General features: G+C 41.3%; 1 protein-coding gene across 10 annotated transcripts; it reads right to left on the bottom strand.

Annotated features, from left to right (window-relative positions):
- Positions 1-1,073: 1,073 nt before the first annotated feature.
- On the bottom strand, positions 1,074-24,734 carry MCOLN3 (mucolipin TRP cation channel 3). 10 transcript variants are annotated; one of them, XM_075003062.1, is made up of 14 exons: positions 24,499-24,731; positions 21,585-21,814; positions 18,712-18,879; positions 15,595-15,748; positions 14,370-14,454; positions 14,193-14,289; positions 13,446-13,545; positions 7,571-7,683; positions 7,340-7,489; positions 5,412-5,540; positions 5,205-5,327; positions 4,083-4,289; positions 2,902-3,032; positions 1,074-2,302 (listed from the first exon to the last, which is right to left on the bottom strand). In XM_075003062.1, the coding sequence occupies exons 2-14, from the start codon at positions 21,810-21,812 to the stop codon at positions 2,293-2,295; spliced, it is 1,695 nt and encodes a 564-aa protein (XP_074859163.1). In that variant the 5' UTR covers positions 21,813-21,814; positions 24,499-24,731; the 3' UTR covers positions 1,074-2,292. The 10 variants fall into 10 exon arrangements, 9 of the variants coding, with proteins under 9 accessions (XP_074859163.1, XP_074859164.1, XP_074859167.1 ...); XM_075003063.1 differs by having other exon boundaries at positions 5,439-5,540; positions 24,499-24,730; XM_075003066.1 differs by lacking the exon at positions 18,712-18,879 and having other exon boundaries at positions 24,499-24,734.
- Between the last annotated feature and the right edge of the window lie 798 nt (positions 24,735-25,532).

Here is a 25,532-nt window from a genome sequence, read left to right on the forward strand (position 1 = left end):
GGGCAAGGAGAACACTGATAGTTCAGGATTGTCAATATAGGCTACTTCCAGGAGCACATCAAATATGGGATCATGGGCTTCAAGGACGGAGGTTACCTATAACAAGTTCGAGGCAAAGAGTACCTTACCAATTGTTCGTGACTGGGATAAGCTTGTTTTGCCTCACATGACACTATCAAGGTATTAGAAATTGGGAGAAGACTGCACAACTTTGCAGGTCTGGTACAATAGGCCTTACCCCTCCTTTCATTTCTCTCAATTTCTAGTTGCATTAGGGACAGCTGTAACACTGCTCTGCATTGCAATCAGATTTGATTTTTACAGTCATTTGATTTTTGCTTCCTAAGTCATAGCAAATGGGCTTTAAAAAAAACCAAGAAGGTTGTAATCTAGGTTTATAATGAAGTAGTTCTCAGGACATAATCAGGTGAGGGAGGTGGTGTCCTTTCAATAGTTTCCAGTGGCAGATGCTATTCCTTTACAATTTCCTTAAACATCTCTTTCAGCTGGGATTGTGATTTAAGTTATGCTTGTCCCCCTGTGGTAGGCAGAATTTCAGTCTGCTTACATGCTAATTAATTTTTTCCTTCCACAAGGCATTCTCAAGGTAACCAGAGTGCTTGGGCAATAAGCCTCATTACATTGCACATCTAAGCTTTTGTATCAATGTTAAGACATCTTAAAACAGATATTCTACTCACTAGGTTAACATAATACTTGCTAGAAATTTCTGTTAGGGAGAATTTGTCCCTTCTGTTCCATTTTGGCTACCCATTGCATTTGATTGGCCTCTGTGCTGAGTTAGAGCTTATTCTGATGGACCAGGAGTACCACTGCTGCAGTGTCACACCAGAAAACCCGAGATTAAGATGTAATAATTCGTTAACAGCAATAAATGAAAGCGCTGCCCTGGCACAGACCCAGAGCCAGCACCAAGCTGAAAGTATGCTTCTCAACCATTCCAATATTTAATCCTAGCCAAAAAGGAGGATAACACTCAAAAAATATTAAAAACCTGACATCTTCTAGTACTGATTCACTCCAAATGCGAATGTTTATTTCGGCACAAAATGTAAACATTCTGACAGACCATGTTGAGCATCTTCCAAGTCTGTATATAAAATTTTTTTTTATTTTTGTATTTTTTTTAAACACAATAGGATTTTTGTTCTTATTACTTGCTATCTAAAATACATGCCCCCATTTTTCTATTCTGCTTCCCAGGTGAACAGATTAGAGAGAACAAAGCTTCCATAAAAGTGTGGTTCTCAAGCAAGAGGATTGGCTGCTTAATAGCTCACAGATGTATTCTTTGAAGTACTAGACCATAACAATGTCACAGCGTACCTTTGACTACAGCAGATAATAGTGCCGTCAAATATCCACTTTCCAATGTTTGGGAGTCAACCGCCATACATATAGTTTAGACTCCAGAAATGGAGTGAGTACTTGCATACTCAAGGAAATACTTATATAAAATTAGTAGTCTGGAAGTACTTTGGATAGGTTTATTTTCTCCCTTGCCTTATCTTTCTTTAAAAACATAGGTATGGATTTTACTAATGAAGAGAAAGGTTACATGCCTGGTGCTACCCAGTAGTGGGTGTAGTAAGGTATGTGAGGTTCCTTAACTTCTCTCTGCTACCACAACTTCAGCCCAACCTGCTCTATTCCTGGCTGTATTCTCTGGCCTCTCAAGAGGAGACTGCCAGTCAGATGGTAGGACTTGTTTACATAAATGCTAGTTTGTGCCAGATTTGAACATTTATGCTAAATCCACTACACTTCACCTCCAAGGACAATTTATCTGAAGTTTTACTGAAACCTATATTTTCATTTTTTACTGTTACCACTGGTAACTAGAAAATCTGAAGGAATCAATGGCCTTTGGCAAGAAGTGCTGTAACTCTGTAAATGAATGCTAATCCATGCATAATGCCTGTAGTGTCAAGGACCAATGTTTGTTTGCAGTTACCCTTGCCCAGCTATTTAACTTTTGGATCTATTGGGGAAATATTGGATAGTCTGGACCGATCACGGGACACAGCCAGTTTCATAATGCCCTTTACGTTCAAGTCTAACTGGATTTATTATTAAACAGGAGGAGCTGTTCACTTAGGAACAATTCAGCCTAAAGTAGAGATTAGTCAGAAGTTCAAGTTTCACAAACTTCAAACAGGTTACATTAAAGAACATGCAAGACTTTTCCAGCTACTTTTTGTATGCAGTTCTTGGAATTAGTGTCCATGTTTTTAAAAAGGCTCCAAAATACAGTCTCACATTTTTGTATCTTCATTGGGACCTTCAACAAAGAAAGTTGTCAGTTATTTATAAGACAGTAATTAACTTGATGTCAATATGGAGTCATCAAAATAATTCAGACCAGTTTAACTATTAAGACTACTAGACCCAGAAAGCCCACATATAAGGTGATGGAATTACACTATGCAATAATACAGACAAATATGAATCCTTTTCATAACACTAATGAGTGTCTATGAATGTTCCTGAAGTAAAGTTAGACTAATTTTAATGCCACCATGGGACAGGGCACCTGTGAGAAACCAGTAATTCCTGTTTGGATCTGAAGAGCCAGGTCCACTAATTAGAAGCAATGGCAGACAAACCTCTGGTCTGACCACCGGAGTAGGACAGTCATATTGCAGTAGCTTGAGTACGTGCTTTAATTCCAAAATACAGGGCAGCCTGGAATAGTTTGTTAGCTTTTGCAGTAACATGTTTATTTAGTACCAACACCAAGAGGATAGCTAATTTGTATGACAGTGCAGGACTTGTAAAACAAAATAGTTTTCTACTGAGAAAATATTTTTATATACCATATCTCACCAAGATCTCGTTTTTTGACTATTTAGAGGCAGGCAAATTAAACCAGAGGCTTACCGTTTACAGCAACAGAAGATTGACCCAGGATACTCCTCTTCCAATCTGTATCTGCCAGAGTTTGGTAGATCTTTACACTGGGATATAAATTCATGGAGTTCTGTCTCTGGAAAGCCATCTCGCTGGTAATGCTGAAGATTTAATTAGTCAGTCTTAGGCTACGTCTAGACTGCAGGCTTCTGGGTCAAGAGACATTGTCAACAGAGTGCACATCCAGATTGGCAGATCTTTTCAGATCAGTCAGGAGGGTTCTGGTCACCATCCATGTACACCTCATTCCATGAGGAAGAAGGGATGTCTGGACAGAAGTAGACCCCCCCACCCCCTGCAAACATTTGGCCTTGTGTAGAAGAGCCAAATGTTGGCGAAGCCTCTCCAGACAGAGCTGTCAGCAAAATATAGGCAAATGTCATACCTTCATCAGCATATCTTTTGCCAACTGTTCCCCAAAGTCTGGACACCACCTTACTAACCATACAAAGCTGAATTGTTGTGTATAATCTTGCTAATATTTAAATCATTCCCCTCACAGCATGTAGCAGACAAGTGTATAAATTATGTGTAAAAGATTGGACATTCCAAAATTCAATAGATACTGTACAGATAGATTCTGACGCTTACACATCACATTGAGCTAGAAGGGACCTCAGGAAATCATCTAGTTCAGTCCCCTGTCCTCTTGGCAGGACCAAGCACCCTCCCCAACATCCATTTGCCCAGATCCCTAAATGGCCTCCACAAGGACTGAACTCACAACTAAGGGTTTAGAAGGCCAGCGCTCAAACCACTGAGCTATCCTGTCTGTATTCCTCCAAGTGAAAGTTGGGATAAGAAAGCATATTGGTTTTGACAAAGCTAGGGCAAGGTGGGAAAATAATCTGTTAAATGTGTTTAGTTTAGTCAGTAAGTAGTTCCAGAAATCTTTGATCAGTAGCATTTCAGGAAAGTTATATTTTGCAACATATTGTAAAACAAACCCTCATACTTGTTCCCACTGAATACTCATGACAATTCTTTAGCTGAGTTTCTGTAGATTTTTCATATTTCTACTTTTCTTATCAGGTAAGTACATGTACTGCCAACAGCACCAAATTTGGTAGGTTTTGCATTAAATACCACAGCTGAACACAAGCCATTCCTGCACTTCTCTTCTGAAATAGATAATAAAAGACCATGCCTACCTTAATTGTTTCATATGTATCGGTGATAAGTGCAATGAAAAGACTTAGCACCATATAGATGAACAGGCTGATGAAGGAGTAGAGGTAGAGCCGACTAAATAACCAAACCATGTAGCTTTTTTGCTGCATTTTTGCAAAAGTGGCAAACATGTCATCTCCATTTATCAGTGAGAAAAGGCATTCTGAAACCATGTTCAGAGACCGGAACTACAGAAAGGGGAACAACAACAAAAATGTTTGTTTAGGACCATTGCCAAGTTACTCTGCATGATGCAGTCTTGGTTGTAAAATGCAATGAAGAGCAGGTAAATACTGCTGCATTAGTGAGCCTTGATTCTTTACAAGCATGAGGCATTGTAACCCAGTCTACTCCTCCTTTGTAGAGAGATCTGCAGAGCAAAAGGTGGCTACAGACAGGTTCTGACGTAGCAGGGAGAGAATGCAGGACACATCGTTGCAACTTAAGGTATGACAATTTGCACTGGTATAAAATATCCAAGCAATAGATTAGTTGTCTTCACAAATTCAGATTAGTTCACAGCTGAACCAACAGACCGTCTTTAGTGCCTTAGTTCAAGAAAAAAAAAATCTGAAAAATGTGATGACAGAATTTAATCCTGTGCAAGTCTAATTTCTCAAAACACTGCCCAGAAAGCCCCAGTATGTGATAAGGAATTAATCTGGCCATACTTCTGACTCAAGATTCTCATAACAGAGGAGAGGAAAGTTTGATCAAGTCAGAACTGCATTTTGTCAACCTTCAAAATTATACCACCATTCTTAAAAAGCCTTCAATATTAGTGAAAGCCCGGAGATTGTGAAGCTTTGTGGTCACTCTTACAATTTAGATGCTTACTTGGAATGGGTTCAGCCAATTTAAGTCTTTCTTGAAAGTGGTATTGGCAATTCCTTTCACAGAGCAAACCTCAGACTGTAATGCCCCCCACCCTTTATTAAATAAAAGCAAGAGGGATAAGTTAATTGTGGGCTGAAGTGTTGTCAGCACCACAGAGCTAACAGCTTGCAAACCCTATGTAGCCACCTTACAGCCCCAAAGGATCTCAAATACTAATCTAAGAACTCATGGTTTCAGTCATTCAGTTTAAACTTGAGAAATATTACCTTAACATGATACGGCCCCAGTACAATCCATCCACAGAAACAATAGCCCAGATAGATCATAGCGGCACAACAACAGAATCTAATGACATTGGGCAATGCTGACCGTAGTGTCAGAATAAGCAGCTGCAGAAACAGACATTATCGGTTAAAATCCAGCCAGGTATTTATTACAGTTGTGTTGGAACAACAAACAAAATAAATACCAACAGCATGGAGATCCCAGGAGATCCTTACATTATACTTCTGAAAGAAACCTAGGTATCGAATAACTCCAAGCCACACAAGCATGGTGGAGGTTCCTAGGAGGATACTACAGACATCATAACTTGTCAGACTCTGTATAAAAAAGAAGCAGAACACAAAAAAAGTGTTAAAGCCACACAGTTGACTAGAAGTCTCCCTTTTTGTGCTGGCCTAGGATTTGGTCGTTACTACAAAAAAATCTGCCAAAAAAACAAACAAGCCACTTATTTTTCTTTAAAGCTTCTCTTTTTTATTCCAATACTGACCAAAGCTAATTCTATTTAGTAAACAGCAGTAACAACCAAAAAAATCCCAGTAGCTTATACAGATGCAGGCAAGAAATGAGGAAGCATTGAAACAAGTTTAGTGCATCTCACATGACACACAAATCACGTATTAGTAACTTCCTAAAATGTGCCACAGTTCTATGCCAGCGTGATGAATCCAGTCTAAACAAGTAGTTTAGATAAGTTCCACAATTCCAGAAGTTACCAGGGAGAATGGGGTTACCATTTTTAATCATCTCAGAACTTGAAATATTTCATCTGTGTTCCACTGGTTTTCCATGCTATGGACACATACGCTCATTGCCTACCATCACCCAAGTGAACACTTATTTTCCTATTTATAACTGCAGTCTTCTCTGAACTGTAACTATCCAAACATGGTTTCTTTTGAGATCTGATCCTTAAAACGTAACCACTCACTTTAGTGAGAAAGTTTTTGCTTTTCCGTACTCCTCTTAAATCTGTCAAGTCAAACAGCAAAGAATTGGGTAGACTCCATTTCTGTGTGTGCCAGGAGCTGCTTCCTGCGTTAAGCTACACTAAGCTGTATTTGTGAAAACCTGCCAAAGGGAAGAATTGCACAAGGTGTAATTTGGTTGGTGGCACTTTCAGACATTAGTTACCACAAGGAAGAGGAGGCTGTTCAGATATCAGGTTAAATTTGCAAGACTGTCAATGACATGTCTCCGTTTTACTTGTGAGTGGATTACACGTGACATGGATTCTTAGAAAAAGACTGAGCCCCCCAATGAGTTACTACCAAGTCATTTCATGGAACAAAAGCATATTGGATGGAATCTTAACATCAAATATACCCCTCTTTGCTCTCATCCTAAAATGAAGATTGCCAGGCTGATGCTTGCTTATGTGCTAGAAACTGAGGACTGGAGTTATAATGAAGAGGTGTTTGAGAAGGACTTCCTTTCCTCAAGAGAAGATTTTAGGTACTATACAATGGTACCCAGAAAGTTGCACATTCCCTCTGAAACTAAAAAGTCACATATACACACCCACGCCAAGCACATCTGACCCTACATTGGAGGAGAAAAGAAAAAAGAGAAGTGGACAGTGAATACAAATCTCTCTTCAGCGTTGATTTCTTAAGAGAGTGAACAGAATAGTTAGACGGGGGTCTCAGGATATTCAGGTTTCTAAAGTCTAATGACCCATCACTGGTGCTCTGAAGTAATGCCTATCAAAAATTTATGTCTAGACTTACAGGAAGATCGACTTGTCCAGGGTTGATCTTCCAGGGTTGAATTTAGCATGACTAGTGGGGACACACTAAATCGAACTATCAGGGCTCTACAGTTGACCCTACTACTTCTCCCTATCATGAGGAATAAGGGAGATCAGTAGAATTTCTCCCCTTGACCTCCCACTGTGTGAACAGAATCTACCCTGTGTCAATTCCAGCTCCACAGTTGTCGTAGCTTAGATTGACTTTTTGGTATAGAGTAAACCTGGCCAAAGATAAGCAGCTTGGTTTTGGTCCTTTAGTTTGAAACCTCTAATGGGGTTATTGCATGGCCATACTTGAAGTCAGACTTAGGGGATAGAATTTCAGAGGACACAACAATTTTATCTAGTAGGCAACCATCTTACCTTAGCTTGTATTTCCATTTTTAGTGTTGAACCAACAATAGTTAAGACATCACTGACAATAATCAGGATGTACCACCCATTGACAAATTCCATTTGATCAGTGAAAGATACTTCTTTCTTGTAGTGAAGTTGGAAAAAGCTTACAAACTCCTAGAGGAAAGAAAAAGCAGCTACAGTCAAGCTTTGAGTTTAAAAGGCCCATATGCATTCCTAAGCATGAGTTATACCCACCCTTTGGAGCCGGATTCCTTTAATTACTGATCGCGTGCAGAGAATCAGTGAGGCTAAACAAGTCAGTATGACAAAGGCATCAAAGATCATCATGTAGTGAGTATTTTTTTGTACTGCAAAACACCAAAAACACACATTTATAATAGTGCACAAACAGAATGGATTTTGATCTAAATTGGTTATACATAATGACACAGATTTGAGATAAACAGATACTCTAGATAGACAAAGTTGAGAGTTTCACCCATTAAAGAGGCTCAGTAGGGTAATTATTTCCCCGTGCCAAATACAGGACACCTGATAAAACTGCTCATACTTCAGGGAGTTCAATGTAAATCAGACCTATGCAACACAAACATTCAAAACAACATTGTTTACTGAGCACCCATTAAAATGACATTACTATATTTTACATAATATATATTTTTAACTGAACTGAAGTTAGCCAGAAATTTATAATGGAGAATGCTACCTGCTTATGGTTTCTAATGCCAAAGCTTTCTTCTTATCTTGCAATGAGGCATATATGACATTACAAAGTCAACAGGCTTGTCTACACTACCTCCCTACTTCAAAGGGAGGATGGTAAGTAGGGTGTTGGGAGTTTAGTAATGAAGTGCTGCGGTGCTCCTCAAAGTAAAGGGACTTTGAAGTGCCTGGGGCACTTCGAAGTACTGGCAGGTAAGCCGTGGCTAAATGTGAACCAGCACTTCGAAGTTTAAATCTTCAAAGTTTCCGCGGGGGGAATTTGCTCAATGAAGTGCTGCATATGCACTGCAGCACTTCATTAATAAACTCCCAACACCCTCAAACTACCATCCTCCCTTCAAAGTAGGGAGGTAGTGTAGACAAACCCTACATGTACCAGTTGTAACCATGTATATGCTGCAGAAAGCTGGGAACAGGGCTGCAGCCCCCATGGATGCAGCTCCTGGCTGCCCAAAGCCACAGGGAGCCAGGAACAGGGCTGACACCCTGCCCTGCTCAGAGGGCTCCCCAGCTGTGGAAGGTGGCTGCCCCACTGGGGTTCCCCAGCTCCATGGGCAGCTGCCCTGCAGGGGAGGAAGGATGGGGCTCTCTCTCTCAGCAGGGGTCTCCCGGGCTGGAGTGGCAGCTGCCCCAAAGAGGAGCACCAGATCCCCTTAAAATGAAACAGGGAACAAGCGGGGTGGGACACATTACCCCCCTCCCCACCCTCACATACCCTGACTTGCCATACAATAGGGACCCAGGCCCTTCTCCTGCTGCTATGCACACACCTGGCCAGTCAGTATATACTACATGTGCTGTCCGGCCAGCACCTGGTACTACAGCTGTGGCTGCACTGACTTAGGGGAAGGGCAGCTCAGCAACAGGTGTGTATATGGGACAATTAGCCCTTTCGTTAAAATAAGTTGGGACGCCTTCCAGACACCTGAAATATGGGACTGTTCCAGCAACAATGGGACAAACGGTCATCCTAAGTAACAGAGGTATGAACATGAAGTGGACACGTGTCTGACAAATCAATGTTCATCAAGTTGCAACATAGTGGCATATTTAGGCCCACACTTACACTGAAGACAAGCCATCTGGCAAGTTATTTCATTATTAATATATCTCTTGCCTCACTCACATTCAAGGGGAAACAACTTTCAGCTTTCTTGATAACACATTTAGTTCTCTACTGGCTCTCTTGAGCAACTTGTACAGCAAGTCAGTCTTACCATTTAGCTAATAAATGTGTTAGTATTTAAGATGCTATAGGACTGCTTGTTATTTGAGATAGCACCACACTACTGAGCTTGATCTTGCTGGTCTCATGCCTTCAAGCAGTGACATATGAATACTCTGAGTCAGAACAAATACACAGTTGGCAACATCATAGAATTATAATTTTTCTATTGGACCATTTGCAACTCAGATTTGTACAGATAAAGGAAAAATGTAAAGGTAGTCATGCTTGGAAATATCAACTGTTTTAAACTGAATACTGCTTCTATTCTAGAAAACCTATACCCAGTCGCCTGAGATTTCCCTACATCAAAAACCAAAGTGATTTTACAATATCTGCTTGCAAACAAGGCCCATTGCCTTAAAAACACCCATAGGTTAATGTCAGGTGAGTCTCCAATGCCCCATGAGCACATGGGATACTGTTCCTCATTTTACAGCTACAGGAACAGAAGCCTTAAAAAATATCCAGTGGCAGACTCAGGAAGTGATCCTAGATCTTCTCAGATCCAGTCCAGCATCTTAACGATCCCCAGAGCAATGCAGACTACTGTTACTCAGCTGCACCTAGCAGTCACAAACCACATATGTAAGCCATGGATATTAATAACTTCAGATAAAACAGGTTATGGTGCAACCTTCATCTGCTTAACTAGATTAGCTATTTTAAAAGAGCTAAGGCATTTTATTCCAGAGTTTTCCTATAAAGTATTTGAAGCTTGATAACCCTTTTCAAATTGATGATTGACATTCCACTACTAAAAACATTGTTTTAGAGAACCTCCGTCTCCCATAAAGGTATCTTAGAAATTACATTTGTGTTTGAAGTCATTTTTTTAGGGACCAAGGGCTCTTCAACTGGTTATTTATACAAGTAGGTTTTGAAACAAGCTATTATCTAAAATAAGTTACTGATGTGCTAGCTGACCTCAAATGGTATCCGCTCTGCCATCTCACAAAACCTACTTCAGGCACAAATGTAATCTTTAAGATACCTTTATGGGAGATGGAGGTTGTCTAAAACAATGATTTTAGCACTGGAAAGTCAATCAGTTTGAAAAGGGAAATTTCTGCAACTTCAGTCACTGATACCATCTTTTTTTGTTCTTGACTAGTATGTTATCACAGATTTGAGATTGAACTACCAAATGTGAATTGACCTGTGAAAATAGTGTTATTGTGATGCATATGTTAACGCATCTACATGTACTCATATAGATTATCAAAACAAGTCTAATATAAAGCACTGTCTTTTAGCATGGCACAAGTGATCCACTGGTGATAGCATGCCCTCTAGTGAACAGCTGGGAAAATGTAGCTAGTAGGGCCAATTAAAGTAGGACAAAACTTGAAACCAGTTTTACAAAACAAGTGTTCTTGAAACTGGTTTTATTCTCCCTCTCCACACCTCCTTTTACTCCCAAGGCAATAGACTGAGGACCAGGATGGGTCTCACCCTACTGCACTCTGTGGCAAAAAGGGGAGGGAGAGTGGAGAACTAGAAGGAATTTGACAAAAAACACAAGAAAAACTTATCAGAAATAGCCTCCAACCCTTTTTGAGGATCTCTGCATCTCAACAGCTGGTTGAAATAGTCATTACTTTCCAATATGTGGTGGGTGACCTACAGAATAATCTCTGCCACAAGTGGTTTATGATGTAAGCAAGCAATTAAGATATTGGTTAAATACCCTTGGTGTGGACAATATAACGTACCACAATTTGATTTCAAATCCTTGGTATGCTCAGTTAATTGATGTTAACATGTGTAAGTATACTTCTAGCCATATTCATATAGGTGAGAAAGCTTGCTAGATCCTACCCACGTGGGCAGCAGGTAACATAGGTAAGGGAAGGTACTGTCTTGCAAAAAACACAGGGGTAGCCCAGGATACACAATTGCAGGGTGGGGAGGAGGAGGCACTAGCAGCCACAACAGGGGGCTCTTGTGGGCACAGTATTGGAGGGGGCCCTTGGCAGACGCAGGGGCTTTGGCTTGTTGCCCCAGCCCAGCGGTTCATCTCTCACCCATGATACTATATTTGAATACCTTAGGATAAGAGAGTTAATTATGTAGGAACCAGCTTACCAAGAAACCAGGTTTACTTTTCACCACTATCATTCAGCTTTGGCAGACTCCTGGCCTTCTTGTACTCAAAAGCCCTTCCAAATAGGAGAATGCTCTAACTCAGCATGGTCAATGACGCATCTAGCCCAGTGTCTTGTCTTTCGACAGCAGCCAATGCCCAATGATTCAGAGGAAATGAACAGAACAGGGCAACTGCAAAATGACCAAGTATCTGGAAGTCAGAGCCTTAGGGACACCCAGAGCATGGGACTTAATCCTCGACCATCCTGGCTCATTGCCACAGATGGACTTTTCCTCCCTGAGCTTATCCAATTTTTGAACTCCATTACATTACAGTTTTGGCCTGTAACTCCATTACAGTTCTTGGCCTTCACCCCCTCCTCTTTTAAACCTAGTGCCTTTTAATTTCACTTGGTAACCCTGGGGTCTTTGCATAACACAAGGAGTAAACACTTCCTTAATCATTTTATCTACAAAGTTACTGATGTTAGAGAACTTTTTACTCTTTTCTAAACTAAGAAATTTCAGCATTTTTAATCTCTCTTCAAATGGGAGCTGTTCATAGCCCTTAATCATTTTTGCTGTCCTTCTCTGTACTTTTTTATTCTTCTCTCTTTAGATGATGTATCTAGAATTATATGCAGTATTCAGAGAGTGTGAGCATACCATGGAATTTTATAGTGGAATTGTGGTATTCTGTATCCCTTTCTTAATGTTTCCTAACATTGTTTGCTTTTTTGATCACCACTGCATGTCCTGGATAGTGGTATGAAGACAAGTGCTTATTGAGAGATCTTTGAGTAATAACTAATTTAGACCTCATTGTGGTGGGAAATTATGTTTTTCCAAAATGCATGCCACACTGAATTTCATCTGATTTTGCCATTTGTTGCCCAGAGATTGAGAGATTCTTTTGTAACTGTTTGCGGTCAGCTTTGCAATTAACTATCTTCAGTAATTTTTTATTTTCTGAAAATTTTGCCACCTCACTGTTTAATAAATTATATGGGCCAAGGGGTAAACTAGTTGAAAAGCACTCATTCCAGTACAGCTCCTTTGGAGATGACACCATTTATGCCACTCCATTCACAAAATTAAGTACACATTCTTAATAGTGAAGTTGCTGATCGACAAGAGGACCTTTCCCTTTTATCCCGTGACTTCTTACTTTAATTTCAAAGCCTCTGGTGAGGGTCCTTGTGAGTGGCTCTCTCAAAGTCCCAGTACCTTATATGCAGATTGTCATCCTTCCTTATCCATATTGGTTGACCCCTCAAAGAATTGCAATTGATTGGGGAGACAATTTCCCCTTGCAAAAAGGAGTGTTGACTCTGTGCTAACAAATTAGAATTAAAACACAGATGAATATACATATTCTGTGCCAAAGTTTCAGTCAGTTGTCTTTATATTGACTTGCTGGCCTGTAATTTGTAGGATCAGCTCCATAATCTATTTTTAAAGAACCGACACCACATTGTACCAGATGACTAGAAAACAATTTAAATGGTGGTTATGTACCAGGGTTAGAAATTGCAGAACTACATATTTGAGTTCCTTCAGAACTCAGAGGGTAAATACCATCTGGTCTTTGTGACTTATTACTGTTTATCAGGTTTGTTCCAGAACGGCCTCTAATGACAACTCAGTCTGGTACACCGCCTTAGATTTGTCGCTCAATGTGACCAGCTCAGGCGAGAGAATCTCCCTCACATTCTGTGCAATGAAAGCCAATGCAAAATTGATTTAGCTTCACCATAATAGCCACAGCTTCCTTGAGTGCTCCTTCGGCACACCTTTACAGTCAAACAGAACACTTATAGGTTTGTATTCTCAAAGTTTCACATGAAAGTTCAAACATTATGGAGCAGAAAAAAATTTAGATTTTATAAACAACCTAAGATCAATTCTATGGACCCCCATCTGTTCACATAATTCCTTATGATAGTTGGCAAGGGGATATGAGGAAGCCCGAGAAGATGGAACACAATCCCATCTGAATGAATTCGCTGTTAACAGGACAAGAATTTAAGGCATCCAGAAATGCTGAAGTATTTTAACTTAGTTGTTACTTACTCGACCCAGAAACATGCCAGTCTTTACATTCCCTGATGGCAATATCATTATCCAGGCTTATTTTAATTCTTCCACTATGTGCTTTGTTATCAAACACTATCTGTGTGAAGAACAGTGAGATTTTGTATGCAGTTACAGATGCTTACACAAAGCTTAGAAATTTTACATGTATTACATAATAATGACCTGTAATATTCTTAAGAGGAAAATTACAAAGCTTGGAAATTGTGCGAAATCATACAGGAAACCAAGGTTATCTTCAAATGTATGTAAATATGAAACAGAAAATAGGTAAAGTCTGACAAGTAATTATAGCAAATAACTAAATCTATATTCTCAAAAAAAGAACTAAGTCAATTTAAGTTACAAACCCTTTCAGTCTAAACTATCTATAAGCACTCTTAGAAGGGTCTCTAGAAGAAAAAGGGATTCTTTTTAAATATACTTATCATATGCTCAAACATGGCAGTCTAATTTCTTATATTTCCTGTCTAGTAGCATTTAGTTAAGGGTCTAACAAAAAGAGCCTATCAAAGGTTGACAAAATGTCTGGTGGCTCTCAACAGCAACCTTCGACTATTTTAAGACCAAAGTAAGCTTCAGCAGCCCCCTCCACCCCCTCACCATGGCAATCGATCACTGGTGCCCAAGCATGCTTAAAGGTATTATGTATCATACACCCCTTATGAAATGTATACAACCAGAATTATTAGTATGAATACAAAATACATTGAAGTATGTACTTACTGTCAAAGTAAAGTCATAACAGTCTGGAAGTTCATGGTGACGAACTGTCTGGAGATTAATTGCTTTCAATTTGAAGGTAAGCTGAACTGTTACAAGCCTGAAAGACAAATTTTGAATTAGCTTTTCATAGTTGTAGAATCTCGCTCGCTCTCACTCTCACACATACACCCCCCTCACCTATGGAAGTCCAGAGTGAAATTGAACTTGTGCTTCCCAAATGTTCTGTTTTCAAAAGGCATCATTGGCTCAACATAGAAACATTCTACCATGAAGAAAGAGAAATAGGTGGATTCAGTTTCAGTTTCTTTTAAACCACCAACCAACAGGCCCTAACCCTAACCCCCACACCCCAGTAGGCATAGAGCCATTCATCTAAGTCAAAATAGCAATATCTCAAATGGATCAATCATTTTAGCAATCAGATTTTAAGAGTACTGAATTTCTTGCACACCAATGCAATGCATTCTTGACCAAAGGTGCACTTAAAGAATCAACATTTGTTATTTACTTCCTTACCTCACAGAGATGTGGTGATGGCAAATTAGTTAGTAGATAATGGCGACGGATATCCTAGAACAGTGTTTCTCAACCAGGAGTACATGTACCCTTGAGGGTTCACCAAGGTCTTCCAGGTGTACATCAATTCATTTAGACACTTGCCTAGTTTTACAGGAGGCTACATAAAAACCCCACTAGTAAAGTCAGTACAATCTAAAAGTTCATTCAGACAAATGACTTGTTTCTACTGCTTCATATGCCTTATGCTGAAATGTAAGTACTCTATTTCTATTCCAATTCATTTATTGCATAATAAGATGATAGAAAGTCAGCCAGTTTTCAGTAGTAGTCTTTTGTGATTTTTGTGTATTTTTGCAAGTAAGTAATTTTTAAGTGAGGTGTAATTTGGTGGCATGCAAAACAAATCTGACTCTTGAAAAGGGTACAATAATCCAGAAAGGTTAAATGACACTTGTTTCAGGACCTGAGAGTACCATATTTCTTAATTGGTGGTATGCATACCCTTAAGGATACACGAGAGAAGTCTGGGGCTACTTTTTAAAAACATTAGAGAAACACTGCCCTAGAAAGACCTAAAGTCAGTCAAAATACCAATAGCATTGGCTAAAGCCAGTGTTAGTTCCCTCAACATAAGGGTAATAGAATTGCAAGTATTTTTACCGAAAAGGTTACAAAGCTTTACGTGTTTAACAGATGTTAGACTTAGAATGAAAGTCAGAAAACAGTCTACACTAACCAAGAACTAGCACAGACTGTGCAACAAACATTTTAGATTTATAGATGCCATGACAATTAAATACAGCTATCAAGTATTGGGGAAAAATCAAAAACAAAATTTACTGAGTATAAATGAAGTTCAGACAAAATATAAGATAGGTGTCACCAGTTTCAATGCTGGGATCAATATCAAAGGTGTCATTTCCAGGACAGATGCTTCCTCGCTTGTAGAACTGTTGACAGATTGCCATAGCTGCCTGTTCTGCTCCTTTCCTCTCGTAAGCGTGATTTCCAACAGATATGTTGCTCAGCTGTAAATACTAAATCAGAATAAGAAACTGAATTAGATATTGTGCCTAGACTGCAATATCTGACAATAATAGTCAATATTAGTTTGACTGTATCCTAGAACTATTGTATTCTTTAAGAAGGTTGCCTAAATAAATCCAAAGGACTACTACGCCATGCTTCCGAGTTTGACTTGTCATCTGATTTCAAGAGTTTTGCAGAGGCAAAAAAAATTCAGGATTAGATCCTAAACATTTCCTATTTAAGTTCTCTTTACAAGTCCGTAGGATGGGGCTAATTCATTATTTTTAAAGCATTCTGAAATCCTTCAATTAAAGCCATTAGGCACCGAAGACATACTGAAACCTTTGAGGCTGTTGCCTGCCAAGTCCTAACACTGCAGCATGAAGCTCAAATATCAGCTTTTTCCAAGTAGTCACTGAAGGTCTTCTTCCATCAATCTGATGGAGGACTGGTTTTTAATCCCAGGCAAAAAGCATCCACACTAGCATAATTCTGGCTACACTTAGCACATCTGACTCAGAGGATTCACAACATACAGAACACTTGGATGCTCTAGCGCTGGCAGTAGTTCTTATACCAGGCTTTTTCCTGCCTCCAAAGGAAGCATGGCCACATGGAATGTGTGGGTGGGGTTTTCCAATAGTCCTGACAATCCTCAGCTACAACTTCGGCCCCTTGGGCATTCAAAAAATGTTTACTGGGGCTCTAGCTCACCACACAGCAGGACCAGTTAGTTGTTCCTTCTTCACACACACCATCCAGATCAGTTTCCTGCAATTCTAGGAGAACAGTCTCTTTTCCTAAACCCTTTTGCTCTGCCTAAATCAGGGGGGCCAACCTGCGACTCTCAACCTGCATATGGCTGTTTGTTCCATGGAATACGGCTCCTGCTCAAAGCCTCAAATCTGGACTGCTCACTGCCACTCTCCACATATGTCCCAGTGCAGAGTGGCAGTGAGCAGTCCAGATTGATAGACAGATAAAAGTCAATATATAATATGTGACTTTACACTCTACCCACAGCTACTTTGGATGTTAGTCTCTAACTGGTTGGCCACCTCTGGCCTAAATTGTCCCCCCTAGCCCATCTATAGCCCCTATTACCATAGCACCTCAAGGTGTAATGTATAAACCCTCACATCTCCCCATGAGGTAAAATGGGGAATTGAGGTAGTCTCTGAAACATCAAGCTGACTATTAGAAAGCTTTAATATTTGTTTAAATTAAAAAGCCGTATCATGCTCGGATGATGTGGTGTTCTTTAGACCTACACAAAATGGCTGGACTCAAGTTAGATACTATAATCACAGGAATAAATGGAATTGGGATGAAATGCTTATTATGACAAAGAACTCAAAGATGAGGGCAAAAAATTATTTACTGCAATATTTGCTTCTGCACAGCACAGTCAGATATAAAATTAAATTGTCACTGAAGCTTCAGAGTAGACAGACAGAACCCTAACCTTGTTCTTTCCCCCTCACGCTTCCTTAAGTTACAGTAGTTCACTTTTGAGATGACAGCCCTAGCCTGAGTGTTGTACATGCACAATTTCCACCTTTAAAAGAAACAGCAGATGTAAGCCAGTATTTGCATTGATAGAGCTCCATATAGCACCACCAAAGTAAGGCATTTAGAAAGTAGTACAAATATTTGGGCCCACGTAGTGAAGTTCACTTTTGGGTGCCAAATGCAAACACATGATAAAGGCAAACTGCCCCTTTAGAAGGGTAGACCAGTCTGTCCAACTCTTCCAAAGGCAACTGGCAAAAAACTGTTCAGTATCAAGTATTCCTTGTAACATTCAAATAGGATAAAAAGTAATGTAGTAAAAAATATAAATTATGGAACCTGTTAGAGAAGTGATAGGTCTTTGCTTAGTAGGGAGAGTGGGGGAAGAGAAGAGGAGGAACACAAGCAAACGGAGGCTCTTATCTAGCCACAAACAGTCAGTGTTATGGCCAGTGATCTGAGAACACAGCTGTAAACTCTTCCTCAGTTCACTACTCCAATTAAGGGGGTAGGGAAAGGAGAAGAGGAAAGATTCTTTCCAAGTTGGAGACTAGAAGGAAAAACAGGGATTTGAATCCCCATCATCCCTGAAAACTGTACAGAACTGCTACCAAAACTCAGGTTCTCTCCTAGATACATTGTTATCTTGTAAATGGCTGGATAAGACTCCCCAAAGAAAGGAGAGACATGCCTCCAGATGGGTTGGCTGAATGACAACCTCCCCTTCTCCCAGTACATGTATTCTGCTCAGAAAAACAGACAGACTAGTTAGTTATGAAATTCAACTCTGGTTTCCTCTGATTTTTAAACTGAGGAAGTAATCTCCTTCATACACATTTTAATTTAACTTCAGGATGAAAAAGATCAGTCAGCTGTGAGAGACCAGGTCATCTTAGCAGTGGCTATAGACTAATGGAGTTAATTGCATTTACAAGAATATGACAGCATAGTACAAAATCTACCATACATTTCTCAAGTGGCACATTCCAGTTAGTACTCTACTTTTGTAGGAAATAATCTACTAGCTGCAATAAGCAACTGACCATTTCTATAACATCATATGTAAAGAACTCAAGATTTGGCAATAATGCAGAGCCATGACAAACTATTATTTTTAAAAATAATCTACTTGAATTTTTAAAGCTACTAGACATACTGCTTTATGTTAATGAACGCACAGTTAAGGTATAAGTCTGTTCATGGATACTCTGCATTCTTCCTTTAGAAAAGAAGATTCTCTCCTCAAGTCTCCCTTTCCCACACCCACAAGAAAGTGAGAAGAAAGGGAACTCTTCCATTTTTAAGCTCAGTTTCTTTCTAAAAAAGATCAGTCTCAGAAAGACTTGAGGCATCAGCTTAGCTATTTTGCAGTTTTGTAATTTAATCACAGTCTCAGATTTTACAGGATAATTCTTTTCTAGATTTTTATGTACTTGACATACTGCAATGGAAATCTTACCTGGTTTATTGCGAAGAATATTTGGTCATAAACATCTGTTTGTGTATATACAGCATAGGTGTCATCCATTCTCTCTGTATATCCTTTCAAGAAGAGGTGCTTGAATGCCACAGTGTTCTCCTCCTTGAAGGCAACCACCATTTGATTGCTTAACCCAAAAACTACTAACTGGTCCAGGGTGGGGTTGTGGGGAGGGGGAGTGGGAAGGGGGAAGAAAGAGAAAATATTTGCAGTTCCAAAGGAAAATAGGCTTTTAAAGCTTACCCTCCCTCTTTCCAAAAACCTCTGGCTGGATGACATTTTTACTAGGAATGGAGCTTACGCAGTCAGCTTTTTTCTTTGGGGGATGGGGATGAAGCAGAAGAGACATGTCGGAAATTCAAACTCTTCTGTTAAGATACACAACTTAGAAGATGGTCCCTTCTGCATAGCTACAAATGCCTCCCTCCTGTGTTTGGGAAGTCACTTTCCAGCCAGCCAGAGGTATATTTAACTTGACATTTTTCTCCTTAAAAAAGAAAATCCAACCCATCTCCTCTGCAAGCTACAAATGAGTCACTACACGTGTTTTGATAGTCATGGTCTGAGGTTAGAATTATTTTAGAAAGCAAGAAATACCAGAGTGACTCAACTCAAACAGCTATAAGATGTAACCAGATCAAGCTTTCAAGTGAAGAAAAGATGGTCACCCTGGACTGGGATTATGTAGGAGAGGAAATGTAGTTGTCTAACCACTTGCATCAGCACAGCATTCTGCAATTACACAAAGCAGCTTTTAAAGAGATTAAAAACGTGAATTACCTATTCATTGAAAGGTTTTGATCGGGTAGCACACAATACTATTTTACACGTATCCTAGAGAGGAAGACAGTTGTAGGAGAGTTTTATATAGGCATAGTAGGAGTCCAGAATTTCCTTGAATGGTATTACTGCCAATTAACAGAGAAAAAGATACTGCCAGGAAACAGGACACTCACTGAGATTAGAGATGTTATTCAGCCCTAATGTTCCCCGGAAGTGAAGTTTCTAGATGAAAATAGTTCCCAGTCATTGTGTCTTAAGAGTTTATCACCCTAGAGCAGTGTTGTTTAAACCATGCCCTGCAAACAACTCACAGGCATTCTGTGAGCATTTGGAAAAATAATTCAAAGTTCTACAATAAAGAACCATTTTACAATAGTAACAGTAAAGGAAAATACTGAAACAATGTTATTTCTACAGCCCGTGAGAAAAGCCTCAAGTTATGCGGTGAAACTCAAATTTCACATAAGTTGAGGAGGAGGACCCTCCCCGCTCATCCAAGTGCCTGGGAGCCTGGAGCCAGGTGGAGCAGTGCCTAGTCACTTTCCAGGCTCCTGCTCAGCTGCCAGGAGCCAGGCAGAGCAGCACCTGGTCAATTTCCCAGCTCCCTGCTGCTTGTGAGAGCCAGGAAACTTACCAGGCACTGCTGCACCTGACTCCAGGTTCCTGGGAGCTAAGGGGCTTCCCCCACTTCCCCATCCTCCAAACCCGGGGGAGCCAGGCATAGGAGCACCTGGTCAGTTTCCCAGCTCCCTACTCACAAGCTGGAAAACTGACCAGACGCTACTGTGCCTGGCAACCTGGGGGCTTGGAGGAGCAGGGATGGGAGAGGAGGGAGGCAGGCCCTCAGCCCTGGAAAGCGCTGCTACACCCAGCTCTCAGCTGCTCAGGGCTTCCCCCACCAGAAGCAGCATTAATGCATATTTTGCACTCATGTAAAGTGGGGGGTTATAGTAGCAGTCTGCCAATACAGCAAGTTTGGCAAACACTGTGCTAAATTCTCCTCTCCTCTAATCTTCTGCTATCTGTAAGACAGAGTAGCAACTAGCAATGACATGCGGCATATGCACTACACCACCGCGGCAGCTACGCTGTCAGTCAACTGCTTAATATCAGCCAATGGCGTGAGTGGCATTTGATGGTCTGTTGAATTTATTATTTCCACTTGAGTTAATAAAGCAAGTTACATTTCTTTTTTAAAAAGCCAGAAGTGGGTGAAAATACTGCTGCTGAGGAACCAGTACCATCAATAATGGAAGTGAATTTTCATAGGTGTTCCACACCAAAAAAAATATTACTGTTTGTTGTTATGGTCTCAAAGTTTAATAAGTGCTGCCCCAGAGCCACATATGCAAACACACATTGCTGAGAAGACTAAAGATTCCCTGTGATTTATGCATGGGCATGTTTCCCCTGGAAACAGGGGCTCAACATTAGTTTACTTCCAATTCAGATTCTTCTATTCCTACTTTCTAGCTACTACACAAGGAAGACAATCCATGTACCACATAGCAGTAAAAGTAAAGCAAACACACAGAACCCACCAGGTTTTTCCCTCAGGGAACCTAAGATTCCTGGAATGCACTTTTGCAACCTGTGAGACCCACTGACCTCCACATGCTTGGTTTCACAGTACAAAGGCACTACGTTTTACTCCAGAAGCAAAAAAATATGGAAAAATCTTTAAAGACTAATATAGAAGAATTTGCACATCAGCTTTTTCCCCCCCGCCCAAAGGGGACAGGCAAATAATCACACTTTAGTCAGCAACAAAGGTTTGGTCTAGCAAACTAAACATCAAAGTCAAATAAGATGGAGAGCAAGGTGTGTCCAGGTAGAATTTAAGTGAAGTGTGTAAAAAAAAGATTTACCTACCTCACTCAAGATTCATGAACACTATACCATGCATAACCTACCATATTTTCAAGGCTTCAGAAGTTTCTTATTAACAGAAGCCCAAATTGGTACCAGAGCAATGTTGTGCCAGAGCAAGTATAACATTTATTGATTTCCTTCCTCCTCTCTTGCATCCATGGAGAGAAAAGAAAACTCTGGCTCCCAAATGAACTCACCTGGATAGTAACCATCACTATTTTTAGAAGTTGAATGCCAAGTTTCCAGGGTTTTCTGCCCCGGGCCCAAAATTTTTCACATGGGTTCATGAAAAAAAACTTAAGTTTCCTTCTAAGCTGGTCTTCCAGAAGCAGCTCCTGTGAAACAGATGGGTGGTGTTTGTAGCTGTAAAGGTTTCCATCATCATGAGAGCTGCAGCTGCTTACAGCCACTTCAGCCTTCTCCATTTCTGGAAGAAAAAGGCCATTGTTAACGTTAATTGGAAAAGCATGTAGTCACAAGTAAAAGTGATCTGCTGTTTACTGTGTTAGACACAATGGGCACCCCAGATTTTAATCAACTCCTTATAAGCAAGTTGAAGCTATCTGCATGCTACATTGCCCAAAAAACAAGACATATCACATATATTCTTTAGAAAATGCAACAATAAGAAGGCTCAATTACAAAAGTTTTGAGGAGCCATTGAATTTGGAGATTAAAATATAGGGACCATGATTTAAAAGTGAATTTTTTGTCAGTTTGGATCACTGAATTGATTGCCAAAAAAGCTCTATCCTCTATCTCCTCCATGCCCCAAAAAACACAAATAGGAATTAAGTTTAGACACAGAAGGAAACAAATCAGAAGACCATTAGTAGTATGTCAACATCAGCTTTTAAAAAGGTATTTTAACCTATCCTTACATCTTCAAGTGTACAGTTGAAAAAGTAGGACCAGGCCAAAGGCAAGGACTGATTCTTTTGAGTTTAAATTATCTGCAGAATTTTCAAATGTCAATTCTTCTGTTGCTAGTACACACAGAGGCAACAACTGGTCCAAAAGTAAGAAATACTGCTTCTCTGGTTTCAGTTCTCTTGGTTTTATCTGGAGTCTGTGACATATAGTATTATAGAACCCCAGATCCTGAGTCAAATGACATTTTGAAGTGTTGAGCCCTTATGGTTTCATGAAGAAAAATAGTCTTGAAAGGACTGATTACGTGCATCTTATTAGCTCAGTATAAAGCAAGCAAACAAGGAGGACCTAAAGGTGTGGGCAGGTTTGTGAGCTTTTTAAACCCATGATCTTGTGGGGCCTGACTCATAGCTGACTGGCTGGGGGTGCAGCACAATAATAAGACTCTACCATAAATGCAGTCACAGGACTTTTTTTCCATCAAGCTAGACTGCAGCCAAACAGGGCTGAGCATCATACAAATCTGTTAGACAGAAGAGAAGAACTGAACAGATGCAATTCTTCATTATATTCTTCATCACAAAAGTTTCTTATTTTGGTGTTTCAGCATCAGAGTGAAAAGGTTGTAACCCTTCACTCAAAAACATTTTTAAGCAGGACAATGAAGGAAGGACCCAACTTTTGTTTCAGTTCAACTGTGAAATGAGATTTGCCCCCCTGCTCTTATCTGAGTTTTGAATATACTGGAAAGACATTTAAAATAGCCAAATCAAGTGTTAACACTTATCTTTCATTCACAATTGAACAGCCAATAAAAGTCATTAAAAATTCATTTTGCCTTCAGGTGTTGCATGAAGTCATTGTACTCAGCTATATACAAATCTGTGTTGTAGAGGAGGGCCATATAGTATTAATTCTCCAGAGAGGAGGAAAATACTTTAAAAAGCACTGAAACTCTATACAGTTTCTTAATATTAAAAAATTACTGGGACTGGCCATCAAGCTAGAGCTAAACCACTAATTTCACATTTCTGCTTTGAGGGTTCTTATTACTGCAGGTTGCGTGTGCATAAAGGTCTCCCATGTCTTCTAACTTAATTCGCTTTGACAGTTCCCAAGTCTTACTCCTGCTGTCTTTATAAAAAGAAAAAAAAAAGAGTAAGTGTGCTCCTCCTGACACAGGATTTTATTCACACTTGGTTATATTCTAAGCTCCCTCACAGCTCAGAGTGGAAATAGTTCTCACCATACAGGCACCAGAGGTCTTTTTCCAGAGAAAAAGTAATTTTATCATTCATGTTTTAAGAACATGGCACAAGCTTCCATTGCAACCACTATACTCCCTAAGCATGATAGAATCCTTCCCTAGACTTGACAATACTTACAGGGTGTAAAGCTATACAGATCTGCAAATAGGACAGATCTTACACACAGTCTGAAAAAAGAATTATTCCACACATAGTGCCATTGACTTCAATGAGAATTATGTCGAGGGAACAGGACTAACTAGTCAGCCACAGGATAAACAGAAAGGTAACAAGCAATTAGAGTTTAGACTCTGACATAGTTTCAGATTGCTTTGTAAAAGGTCGGGTTCAACTCAACTTCACGGCCTCCTTAATCAAGCATTACAAAAAAAAAGGTCAGACAGGTTATTTAAATAATAACTGTTTCACTCCTTGTACTTGAAAGATTTGCAGAGCAAAGTCCATGATCAAGCCACCAACACACTAAAATTCCCAACACACTGAAAAGCACTTACAGCTTTAAAAAAAAAAACCGTTACAGCCTGGAAAAGGTGCAAGGAAAGGAAACCTGGGAGGCCACTAGGAACAGCTTCCATCACTATTATCATAGCTACAGCTTTTGCAATTAACCACAGGTAACGCCTAGATGTGCAGCGAGTGTCCCAGGAGCCGGGGCCGTGGTGTCCCCCTGCACCAGTCCCATTGCAGCGAATTCCCGCTTGCCACAGCCTGGCTCCCCGCGTTCCGAACTGACCTTGCGGGGGAGAGCGGCAGAAAAACTGCAGCTCGCAGCCCGCGCCCCGCTCCTCCATGAGCGCTTAGCTGGGACCCAGAGCAGCAGCACAACCCCCATAAACTGACACCGACGCCCTTCCCCGCACCCGGCCGCGCTGTTTATGTAACCTGCCCGCCGCAGCGCTGCCTCATTAGCCCCGCGGCGGGGGGCGAGGACACCTGATGTAAATAGCCCGCGCGCCGGGCCCGGACGTACCGCCAGCTGGGGAAGTGCGAAGGACTCTGCGGAGCGGGTGTCAGCGGGGAGCCGGGCTCATAGCTGCGGGCCGGGGCCGAAGGGCGCAGCGCTGGAACCTGACAGCCGCAAAGCCCCGGCTGAGCTCTGGGGCCGCGGCTGCACGTGATGGCCGCTCAGCCGCCTCCCACCGCGGCTTTTCCGCTGGGCCGCGTCACGCCCGCGAGTTCCCCGAACTCTGGGCCGCGAGCCCTGGTTCCCGCCGCACCTCCAGCCCCTGCCCTGGTGTGTCTGCCGCTCCAGGGGTAGGGGAGCTGAGCAGACAGGCAGGGATTGCGGGCGCTCTTCCCCTCCCTCGCACACAGCCGCGGCACCCCCCGCCCAGGCACAGCCCAGCGCCATCCCCCACCCGCCTGCAAGTGCCCGTCCTTCCCGCCTTCCCTCTCTGCCACCCTGTCAGCCCTGCACAGCTCTGCCCCCCTCCCCCAGAGGTCCTGGACCCATCCCTGTGCCTCCCCCGTCAGCCCTGCACAGCTCTGCCCCCCCCAGCGGTCCTGTGCTCATCTCTGCCCCCTGACACCCCTGCCCAGATCTTCCCTCCCCAGCAGTCCTTTGCTAAGCTTGGCTGCTCCCCTCCTTTGTCCCCTCCAGCCCATTTCTGCACCTCAGCTCAGCCCCTTCCTCTCTCTGCCTCCCAGCAGCTCTCTACACAACTATGCCACCAGTGTTCGTGTACCCAGCTTGGCTCCTTCACCTTCTGCAACCCTCACCCCCCACCCAGCTCTGACCCCAGAGGTCTTGTGTCCAGCTCAGCTCCTTCCACTTTCTGTCCCCCAGAAAACCGCTGCCCACATTGATCCTTTTCCCTCTCTGTCACCCTTAACACAGCTCTGCTCCCCAGGGTTCCTGTGCCAAGCTTGGCTCCTTCCCTCCTCTGACCTCCACACATGCCAGCCTAACTCTGCCCCCCAGTGGTCCTGTGCCTAGCTCAGGTCCTTCCCCTCTCTGCCCCACAGTGATTCTGTGACCCGTCCACTCTGCTCCTTTCTCCCAGC

Source organism: Carettochelys insculpta, chromosome 9 (genome assembly GCF_033958435.1).
Source record: "Carettochelys insculpta isolate YL-2023 chromosome 9, ASM3395843v1, whole genome shotgun sequence".
Classification (NCBI taxonomy): Eukaryota; Metazoa; Chordata; order Testudines; family Carettochelyidae; genus Carettochelys; species Carettochelys insculpta.

Bases quoted from the DNA above. Each gene is read 5' to 3' on its own strand.
- MCOLN3 (XM_075003062.1), bottom strand. From the start codon at position 21,812: ATGGAGAAGGCTGAAGTGGCTGTAAGCAGCTGCAGCTCTCATGATGAT. The intron at 5,328-5,411 runs GTTGGTATTTAT...CTGTTTCTGCAG, and splicing joins TCTCCTGGGATCTCCATGCT to CTGCTTATTCTGACACTACG. The intron at 3,033-4,082 runs GTAGGCATGGTC...TTAAATCTTCAG, and splicing joins ATACATATGAAACAATTAAG to CATTACCAGCGAGATGGCTT.